The sequence below is a fragment of the Nymphaea colorata genome, chromosome 6, assembly GCF_008831285.2.
Source record: "Nymphaea colorata isolate Beijing-Zhang1983 chromosome 6, ASM883128v2, whole genome shotgun sequence".
NCBI lineage: Eukaryota > Viridiplantae > Streptophyta > Magnoliopsida > Nymphaeales > Nymphaeaceae > Nymphaea > Nymphaea colorata.
Window position 1 is genome coordinate 6,667,612 of NC_045143.1, and position 10,713 is coordinate 6,678,324.

At 38.6% G+C, this 10,713-nt stretch overlaps 1 protein-coding gene across 2 annotated transcripts; it reads right to left on the reverse strand.

The window, feature by feature from the left end:
- Positions 1-1,188: 1,188 nt before the first annotated feature.
- On the reverse strand, positions 1,189-10,262 carry LOC116255492 (proline-rich receptor-like protein kinase PERK10). 2 transcript variants are annotated; one of them, XM_031631334.2, is made up of 9 exons: positions 10,041-10,262; positions 7,437-7,679; positions 5,697-5,843; positions 4,603-4,809; positions 3,359-3,669; positions 3,013-3,139; positions 2,618-2,677; positions 2,336-2,531; positions 1,189-1,825 (listed from the first exon to the last, which is right to left on the reverse strand). In XM_031631334.2, the coding sequence occupies exons 1-9, from the start codon at positions 10,195-10,197 to the stop codon at positions 1,432-1,434; spliced, it is 1,842 nt and encodes a 613-aa protein (XP_031487194.1). In that variant the 5' UTR covers positions 10,198-10,262; the 3' UTR covers positions 1,189-1,431. The 2 variants fall into 2 exon arrangements, with proteins under 2 accessions (XP_031487194.1, XP_031487192.1); XM_031631332.2 differs by having other exon boundaries at positions 7,431-7,679; positions 10,041-10,261.
- Positions 10,263-10,713: the final 451 nt, after the last annotated feature.

Here is a 10,713-nt window from a genome sequence, read left to right on the forward strand (position 1 = left end):
TTTTATGTGACTACAGATGCCTGCATAAGGTTTGCAAATTACAAACGACTGCATAAGTTTTGAGATAAATACTTCACATACAGCCGACCCATAAAGCAGTGGTTGATGGAATCTTTCCCTACCATTTAAAAGACCATTATACCCTTAAAAGGAAAAAAATCTATTATTTAAAGAGTGAAATACCAAGTGGGGATTAGAGTAAAAAGCAATGTTGCTTGTAAAGACTTGACTGAGGAGGAACAGCTTTTGCTTTTGCTCTTAGTCACGTTGTTGCAAATCAGCAAATTAATCTGATCCGGTGAGTTTCATATTGGAAACTCGGTCGGGCTTCGATCGTTAAGCGGAACAGAGTAAATGCTGAATTTGCAACAACAAAAACAGTGATAAAAAAAACTCAAAAGTGGATTCCCTTGGTTTTCATTTTTTTCGCCTTTTATTATGAAGGAGAATAATAAATTTTCTAAACTCAAAACGGCTTCGTTCCTTCCTCACTCCCTCTTTCTTGTCCTCAAACTTTGTTCAAATTTTGTTATGCATTCCCATGTAATAGTTTAATATAGTTTAATAGTCAACAATGAGATCTAATAAAATTTTATTCTCATGTAAATTTTGTTATGCATTCCCATGTAATAGTTTAATATAGTTTAATAGTCAACAATGAGATCTAATAAAATTTTATTCTCATGTAAGTACACAATACACACACTGCAAAGACCGACAAAATCTTGTTTTTCACCGTTGAAAGGACTCCCAACTGAGTCCATCTTTCGCTTTATTAAATGCTCAATAATTAGCATTTCAGACCTACAAAAGTCCAACCAATGAGAAGCCTTTTCCGGGTTCAACTTTGTTCAGAAATGTAATCATCGGACTAGGGCCCGATCGTTTATCGAGTGTGAATCTTGATAACGGGCATATGCAATGCCCCTCATTCTCACTTTTGGCTGCTAAAGAATTTTAGGACATGTTTCCACTCAATCTTATTCTTTTTACCATATGCATTGCTGGACTTACATGGACCTTGGTAAGGGTGCTTTTCGATCCCTTACTCACTTAAGTTAGCCAATGGCAGCTCCCTTTCATCTATCTCATCCCCAATAAGACTGTTTCAGTTCCTCAAGCTGCCATGAATTTGAAACGGCAGATTCAGTCATTCAACAGGAACTGTAGGCCATTTGAATCGTCAAATAAACGTCTAATCAAATCCCAAATTGTTATTAACTAAAACATCACACCCACATTGTTTTCATGCCAAATAATGTAGCACACAGGATTGTTGAAGAGAATAGTTGTTCTAACCGGTGATATAACATAAATGAGATGGCCTTTTTCAATGAGGTCGAAAGCCCTGAAGTTCGAAATATGATGAAACTAAAATGCAGAGTGGGGAATTGATTGCAGCAGAAGAAAAAGCATGAACCATCTCTCCATTTAGATTCGAGGGGTATCATCAAAAGAATATTGGCTGGGCATAGATTCAGATATGGAGATCTCGTCAGCCTGCGAAGTTTCCATCCTTAAGGCTGATTTCAGCGTACTTACAATCATGGGCATATCCGGTCTTCCAGCTGGACGTTGTGTGGCAGCCCTTGCAATCTCTGCTACCTTCCAGGCAGATTGGAGGTTACGCCGGCCCTTCAACAATGGATCAAGTAGATTCTCTATGTTCTCCCTCCTAAGCATAGGCACGATCCATTCAGCGAGGGGTTGCATTCCTTTCGTTTCAGTGTTCATCATGGCAGGCTTCCCTGTTATGAGCTCAAAAAGAACTACGCCGAAACTGTACACATCACTTTTTTTAGTGAGAGACTGTGTCTGCAAATACCTGCCGATAAGCAAAAGTTGGTTAAAAACTTAAACGAGTTCATCCGGTCAATGATATGCTTTGTGTAGGTACATTTTCATGGAGAAATATAGCAAAAACAATTTTTAAATGTAAATAGACAAAATGATCAAAACCACAAATTCTCATAAGAATTATATATATATATATACAACTGCCGTCACGAGTACCATACTCAATGTTTTGAGTTTTTTTCTGAAATACATGGACACGACATCTATGCCAAAAAACATGTACAAGAATCAATGTCTCTGCGATCTGTGGATCAAACAGAAAAGTTGTTTTGATGATCTGACAATAAGATAGTGGAAACTAAACACAAGACGCATACAGTTTTCTGATATGGAGTCCAATGAGAAAGCAGGTGCAGGAAAATCAAGCGTAGGAGCAGACAAAAACTTTGAGTGGACTGGATGGAATTTTCTAATGCACCACATTGAACTTTATCCTCATGAGAAAAATGACAAAAATGAATGGAGGAAAATGACATACTCAGGATCAATGTATCCCTTTGTGCCAGCAACTTTGGTTTGATAAGCTGTATGCTCTGTTCCATCTACAGCTCCAGCTTTGGACAACCCAAAATCTGCTAATTTGGCTTGCAGTTTTTCATCCAATAGAATATTTGCGGGTTTGATATCTCTGTGAATGATTGCTGGACTGCATCCCGTATGCAGATATTCCAACCCTGCAGTTCAGCAGTGGGTTTACCTTATTAAGGGATAGTAATAGTAATCAAGGCAGGGAAAGGCTGATGGAGCCCTATATACGAACCTGTTGCAGCGTCTAGTGCTATCTCCAGTCGTTTTCTCCATGTCAACTCGCTGGCCCTAGCTGCTTTGTACAAAGTGATGACATCCACTTAAAATTAAGAAGTTTAATGTACAGTTCCTTTCAAATGTAAAGGATAACATTCAGGCAGTTTCTGCAAGCCTTGAATTCTGGCGGAAATTCATTCACTGGAAAGCCAGATGGTGTGCATATTTGTGGAATTGCTGACCCAGCAGGTTGTTGGTATTTCAAAAAATTGGCGATGATTTTCAAAAAGTGCATAAGAATTGCGTTGCAACAATTGAGTACCTATTCAAGGTTTAAGGAATGAGTAGAAAAGGGCAATTTAACTGATACTTAGTCAGACCCCTTACAACATTCTGACTGGAGTTTCATACCTTCCAATTTCCCAAGGAGACTTCCATTCGCCATGTAATCGTACACAAGTATTAGTTCATGTCGTTCTTTGCATAAGCCGACTAACGAGACCAAGTTCTTGTGATGGATTTTCACCATAATCTCTAACTGCAACAAGCCAAGGGTTGGGCAGTTACACAACATGTAATTATAAACTTACTTATCAGTACTTACAACTAATCTTCCCTTTTCTGTCAAGAAGAAAGTTCCATTCTTTTACTTAATTGTGCCAAGCACCACGTGAAAGCAACTAACATATAAGCATGCACCGTGATTGTAAAAAGCAAGTACAGAATTTTATGTGCACACAGAGATGCAGATAAATACCTCTTTGAGGAGGCTGGAAAATTGTGAGCCGGACTCTCTTAGTTTCTTGACAGCGACCTTAAGACCATTTTCAGGTAGCTCGCCGTAATAGACGGTGGAAGACCCTCCTTTGCCGATGACCCGACCGAAGTTTCCGGTAATGCTCAGGATCTCGTTGTAGGCAAATTGACGTGGAGCCGCCGCCAACAGCACTTCGCTTGCTGCAGACCTTACTGATTTTTTAGCTGCAGAAGTTGTTCCTTGGGCGGCGGTTCCATTGCCTGTCTCTGCCCATGCTGATTGAGCTTCCAGCGAACGACTGACCCCCGTTCCTTTAACAGGGAGAAAGAAATTGTGAGACCGGTAGAGACTAGAGAGTGAATGCAATTTGGTTGCTGGCTGATTCGACGGCCATTTTTATGATGCCATTTATCTCTTTTCAGTTATATTTAAAAATAATTTAAGATATTTTATATTTTTCATTAAAATGCAGTCACTTATTTCGAGAATAAATTATTAGCTTACACAAAGATATTGATTGGAGTCAAACACAAAAGACCATACTTCAATTTAATTTGATGAACCCGTGGAAAAACTGTTTTAATTTTGTTTTATAGGAAATTAACAATTCACCATTCACAAAAAAAACACTAAAATTCCTCTACATTCGTTCTTGCTTTTGGGTCTTGGATGCATTGAGGCTTACACTCGTCAATTAAAGTGCTGTGATTCTACTGTTTATAGTTTAGAGAAATAATACTTACCTGAATCAAATCGACAAACAAATGCATGCTCGACCAGCTAAGCTATTTTAGTTTTATTGTGTTTTTAAATATTAAAAAAAGAGATTACATCTCTTGGTCTTGCAGCTAATGGCTGGCCAGTGGTCGTTTCACTCAAAATAAACTAAAGATGAATGTGAAACTCGTTTACTAAAAACATGAGATTTTTTAGCGGCGAAAATTAAAGATATCAAGAGTTGATGACCCTATATCAATTTGACCGATGGTGTTTTTTTTATAATTTAGTACTGGCTTTTCATTAATGACCTTCAATTAAAAAAAAGAAAAAAGAAAAAAACCTTAGGGTATGTCTTATTGCCTACTTTTTCAAGATGGATTAATCTTAAAATTGTTTCTGAAGAACTACTGACAGATTTCAAATATTTAATTGAAAATCAAGAAAAGCCATACCTATCTGAACTGTGAAACACAACCTAAAAAGTAAAAACACACAAAAGAAAGTCTAAGGGTAGATGACCAAACCGCTGTTTTCAGTATTGTTCACGTTGTAAGTAAAGTTAACAGTTGCAGGCGCCGGCTTTGTTCTCTTGGTTGTTCCTGGACCTGACACTTCGCTAGCTGCATGGCATGTTGATTCTTCATCTGCAGAAGTTGATTGTTTTCCGGCGGTTCCATTGCCCGCATTTGCCGGACCTGCTTGAGCTTTCACCGAGTGACGCATGGCCGTTCCTTTAACAGGGAAAGTGGGAGATTGTGTGAGAGAGAGAGAATGCAATCCGTAGATTCGATGGCCATTTTTATGATGCCATTTGTCAGTTTTTAGTTATATTTTAAAATAATTTACGATATTGTATATTTTTTTGTTAAAACGCAGTTGCTATTTCAAGAATAATCAGAAAGATATTCATTGAAGCTGAAGATAAAAGTGCAGGCAATATGTTTAACCCTCTCAATAGAAGCCCTGAAAAAACTGTGGGTGAGTGGGATGTTAAAAATTCAGGCCTGAGAAAGAGATCCAAAGTAATTCCTATTCTCCATTGCCTCCAGGTTTTACTATGCGTCGAATTTGGGTGAGGTACGGTATCAAGTATGAAAGTGAACTGATCATGTGCCTTTTATGCCATCGGGGTAATAGAACCTACAACAGTCAAACTTACCACGTTTCTTTTATGCAACCGCCGATCACCAATGATATTTTGGTTTTAGTTTTGTTGTGTTCACTGTTTTAAATAAAAAATAAAAATGATATTTCCTCTCGCAGCTCATGGCCGGCTGCCGGTTGTTTTGCTCAAAATAAACTCGAGGAAAATGTGCAGCTCATTCAGTAAGATGGTTTTTCCAATCATCAAACATGAGATTTTGTGGACTAATATTAAAGACCTTAGATCAAATGGATCGATTGTGTGTTTTTTTTTTCTGTATTTTTTTATATAATTTGGCACTGGCAGTTGCTTATTGACGTTCAATTGGGGGGGGGGGGGAAAGCTCAGGATGTGTTCTATTGCCTAAAAAGCTTTTCCAGGTGGCTTCATCTTGAAATTGTTTTTAAGTGCTAAGGCCATGATTAGGAATCTCGTTCAATCAATTAATTAAAGAGTAAATAGCAGCTTAATTACCTGGTTGATTAGCATATCCTTTTGCTGGCTTCTGCTTGTACTTTCGCCAGATGGCGACTCCGATTAATCCAATCACTGGGACGGCGACCACGACGGCCACGACGGCCCCTACTATGGTGCCGATTGGCGTCTTTCCTTCACCGTCACCTTCCGATTCAAAATGGTATAGCAAAAGTTTGTCAGATACATAGTGATATTAGAGTCTGGCTGTAATTGCTCACGTTCAAGGAGAAGCAGCCATTGATCAGGATAGACTGTAGAAGTTGGTTGATCTGGAGCTGGGCTCCAGTCTTCTACGCTTGGCCTGAACAAAAAGTCAAGGTTGATCGAGGCAGAGTTCATAGCAATCTCTGCCTCAGCACCTCCAAGCAGTATAGAAAACCTCGCTTATAGAAAAATTGTTTCACAAAGGAAACAGTAGGGTTGTGAACATATTACCTTGGGACTGCTGAAATTGTTGAAACAGTGAAATAGGCTGCACATATAGGCCCCATAAAACCAGTGTTTATAGCTACACTTTGAAATTGTCGAAATATATTTTCGATGTGAAGTGTGCTTAGTTCTTAGTTTGGCAGTAAGTATACTTTGTAAACGTTTTATGAATTTGACCTGAAATGCAGATTTATGAAACACATGTTCTAATGTTTTATGAACCTGCCCTAATCTTTAAGTCAACTTCATGAACCTTCACATGGTTTACCTTCTGCCAAACAACCTCTTAAAATCTGTTGCCTACTAAACACCCCAAGTTAAATACCTTCTGACGTTAGTGGAAAGAGAGGCCTTAAAAATCACTAATGGGAAAGTAAAGTAGTGGCTGGATTCCAGAATGTTGATAAAATCCAATAATTAATGTGGTAGGCCTTGTGAAAAGACTTGACTGCTGATTGTCTTAAAGAGAAAGTGATCACATTTTATATTGACGGTTTCCCTGCATAAACATAATTACTGGTGACAACATGAAATAATTGACTATACTCACATAATAGCTAGAGATTTTCCCCTGTTGAAAATCTTAAAAACATTAATATAAATATATGTTACCAGATATATGAACAAAAAATTCTTGCCAAGAATTCAGACAACAAGAGGCTGACATTTTGTCTTGTAAAATCTTTGCCACACGAAGAAAAACGTCTTTGTAGCTTCATTGTTGCCTTCTTGTGGGGAAGAACATTACATTTGTATGGTTAGTTTCATTTAAAGTCATTTACCCATAGGAAGCCGGGGCAGAACCAGAAACTTTTGGTTACTGTACACTAGTTATAAAATTTAAAATTTTTAAGAAACACTAATACATAAATGAGAAAAATTTTCTTGAAATACCAATATAAAAATATGAATTTCTGTGCGTCTATGTGGGCAACTGCCCACTGCCACACTTGCCTCTGCCTCTGATCGGAAGAAAGGTTTTTGTTTTTTTAATTCTTTTCTTCTGTTAAGATGTTCTTAAAATAAATTCATCATTTTTTCCTTTATCCTGCTACTGATCGACTCAAGCTAACCTCTAGCTTTTAAGTTATTTGGATGCGAACTAGGCAGATGAAAATTGAATATGTCGACAGACAGAAAAAATAATAAACGGATTTGGAAAACTTAAATTGCAGATTTTGAACAATGGTGAAAAGTGCTATAGCTGGGTTCACTACGCCGAAGCTGTTCAAGGTGGCCTCTCTCTGCACTACTTATACGTGAAGCACGTAGGAGCTGGAATGGCTAGCAAAAACAACCCACCTTCACCTTTTGAGTCTGTTGTTGTTGGGACTGGATTATCAGGTGGGGGAGGAGGCGGAGATCTGCGTGATCCATAATTTCCAGGTGAAGGACTGCTCTGCGGGGCAGGCGGTGGAGCAGCCGATTCCGGAGGGGAAGGCGGTGAAGCAAGCGAATCCGGAGGGGCAGGCGGGGAATCAGGCGGCAGAGTAGGCAGATATGGAGGCGGTTCTCCTGCCGGGGAAGGGCTGCTTGGTTCAGGTTCAAAACCTAGTAGTGAAAGTAGGTTATGCACTATGGACAAGAACGACTTTAATGCACAGCATTGATCAAAGGCAGAGACATTGTTGCTGATGAAGATCACAGCATGGTAAGCAAAAACGGACAACACAGCAGCTACCAAATCATGTTATCAAATCAAGAAAGATAAACCGATGCGGTTAATTTTAGGGGCCACGGCGGAACAACACTAGCACTGTAAATCTTTTTTCCCTGTCGATACTGACGGGAAATTAAATGGCCATGTGGTTCTGATCGATGTCTACCACCAAAAACAGGGATGCACAACGAGTCGTGAGCCAACTTGGGATCACCAGCGCTGGTCGATGAGTCCAACCGAAACATTTGCAAAGTCGTAGCTAGCCGGAAAATCGACGATCCTGTCCTCGTTTTCCTTTACATTTTCCGTGAACACTTGCCACTTACTTTTTTCCGACTTTGGTATTCTTCTTCTTTTTTTTTTGGACAAATAATAGCATTAATACCAGAGGAATGGAACCAAAGGAATTTCTTTTAGACAGGAAATTATTTTTCTTCCATTTCAAAAAGGCCAAAAAGCATTTTTTAAAAAATGTTACATCAAATTTATATAACAGTTTTGAACATGCAACTATGTTAGAATAGGAATTCATTTGAAGAACCTTTTTTTTGAAAATTTTTGAATGTCAACTCCAGGTTTCATATATATTGAGAAGATTTTGCACCGACTTTAGTTAGAAGAAAGGAAAATTAAAGCTGGTTTACAAATGGAATTTTATGAGTCAAACAAATTTAATGGAATATATATATATATATATATATATATATATGAGAATATGACGTTCAATTTTAGATCAAATGACCTAGATCTCCCCTCTTCTCGTGAATCTCTCTCTCTCTTTATCTCTCTGCTTGCAAGGGGCCACCTAGCGGCTCCTCCCCTACCATCGCAGACAGGCCCACCGTGCACTGTAGCTGTGAAGACCACCAGGGAGGAGCTTATGAGGCTTCCCTTAGCAAGGGATAGCCACCAAGCCTTTCCCTCATAATGACACTTCTATTTCTAAGATCAACACTGCTTTTTCACACCATCAAAATAGCATTCCTGAAGAATTAAACTGAGGAAAGAATTAAACTGATGATGTAGCTATAACATGCCAACCCGTTGCGCTACTGATATGTGTGTGTGTGTGTGTGAGATAGAGAGAGAGAGAGAGAGAGAGAGGTTCCAATGAAAAAAAGGAGGAGGAGAGTAAAGAAGGGAGGGAAAGGCTATAGACCTGGGCCATCCGAGTAAGAGTGGGATAGTTCAGATTAGATATGCTTAGAAATTTAGATTAACTGAGAGCCAGCATACATAAACTACATGTAGGTTATTTAAGGGAAGTTTTTTCATGGGTATTATTAAGCAAAGTTCATCGTTAAAATATCAGTAAATTTTTAAAATTAAAATATACTTCAGGTAAGAGTAAAGTAAATCGAAACTAATGAAAAGACATTAAATACTACATAAAATGATAAGAATGGAATTTTAATGATAATGACAATTTAATTTAAGTTTAAATGCAAATTTGTGCTAACATTAAAGTTTATGAATTCAACATTAACGTTTAAAAATATATAAAAAAAAAAAGAAAAATTCCGTGGCAAATTTATTTTCCAAAAATGTAACCTTCTCGTGTTTTTCATGTTTACTCTGTTGGTCAGGTTTTTATCAACTGCCTAGCCCACTCATTATGGCCATTCAATTTATGGTGATGGACGGTTAAGACGAAAAGAAGGAGACAAAAAATGACTGTTTTTTTTTTCTTTCAACTATTCATCACTAAATTGATCGCATCACTCTCATGACTGGGATGGATGATTTTGGATAATCAATGTCACTATATCAGGAGAACAGGCTTTAATTATATATACATATATATAAGACATGGGGAGACGGTCATGATTAAGAAATAATGCATGTGGTTTGGGTGCTAATTGGAAGACCCGCACCAAATGGTGGGGACTTGCTTTTAATTCGAAATCGTCTCCTTCAAACTCAAACTCCTAATTGATTCCACAAACTCGTTGGCAGTTGTAAAAATGAATCCCTCAAAATTTTCAAAATGACTCCAAAGAAACCAAGTGTCAAGTTTCAAAATTTAATTTCATGAAGTAAGCTTAATCATTTTCAAAAATCTACTGATTTTTCGTTTTCATGTTAGAAACTAGCCTCATGGCCAATCATAACTTGTGCTGCATGCACAAAAGCATCATACAATATTGCAGATTACTTTGCACGCCCCAGCCAAGAATTAGGACGTCCAATTCTCCAAAGCAGAAAGCCGAAACAATAACACGCAAAATTTCAGTTCTGGTAGTAGATCTCACCAAATTGGCCATCAACTACAGAGGCGAAGAAGAGAACCGCAGCGATCCAGAACGAGAAGAGGTTCCGCTTGACATGGATCACCATTGCCGAGTTGCCTCCGCTCTTGATCATGATGAGGTCGCAAGCATCGTGAGCAGGATAGGAAAGACAAGCCATGATATGTTAGATGAGAAAAATGTCGGTCCGTTTATATTTCACACCGAAGCGAAATGAGCAGTGGGGCTTCTTCCCACTCGGGCTTTGAAAAGTATTCCGTTCCCCATCTACTCGGCCTACATTATTACCGGATGAAAGGGCACCATTGCAGTTGCCCCACACCATTAACTTCAACATGTTCCCTTCCCATTGACTTGGTCGCTTGAACGGTGAACTTAATGGTCTAGCTGTTAATCAGCTACTTGCAAAATCTGGACTCGTTTTTCTATTAAAAGCCCAAGCTTCCAGGCCCTCGATTCAAACTCTGGGTCACTTGCTCATAATAGAAGAGTTTCACGAACCAAATGAGGGCATCAGCCGCGTAGCCTAAGCAGTAAGTAGTATGTTCGGAAGCTCAACCACTGGTGACCATGCTGGCTTAGAGGAGAGTGAGTTGCTTGCACCATCGAGCATCAGATGTGCACTCTCAAAAAAGAAAAAAAGAGTTGGGATATTTTTGAAAATGTTTCCAAAAAA

Bases quoted from the DNA above. Each gene is read 5' to 3' on its own strand.
- LOC116255492 (XM_031631332.2), bottom strand. From the start codon at position 10,197: ATGGCTTGTCTTTCCTATCCTGCTCACGATGCTTGCGACCTCATCATG. The intron at 3,140-3,358 runs GTATTTATCTGC...GGCTTGTTGCAG, and splicing joins TTTCCAGCCTCCTCAAAGAG to TTAGAGATTATGGTGAAAAT. The intron at 1,826-2,335 runs GTATGTCATTTT...GCTTATCGGCAG, and splicing joins AAGGGATACATTGATCCTGA to GTATTTGCAGACACAGTCTC.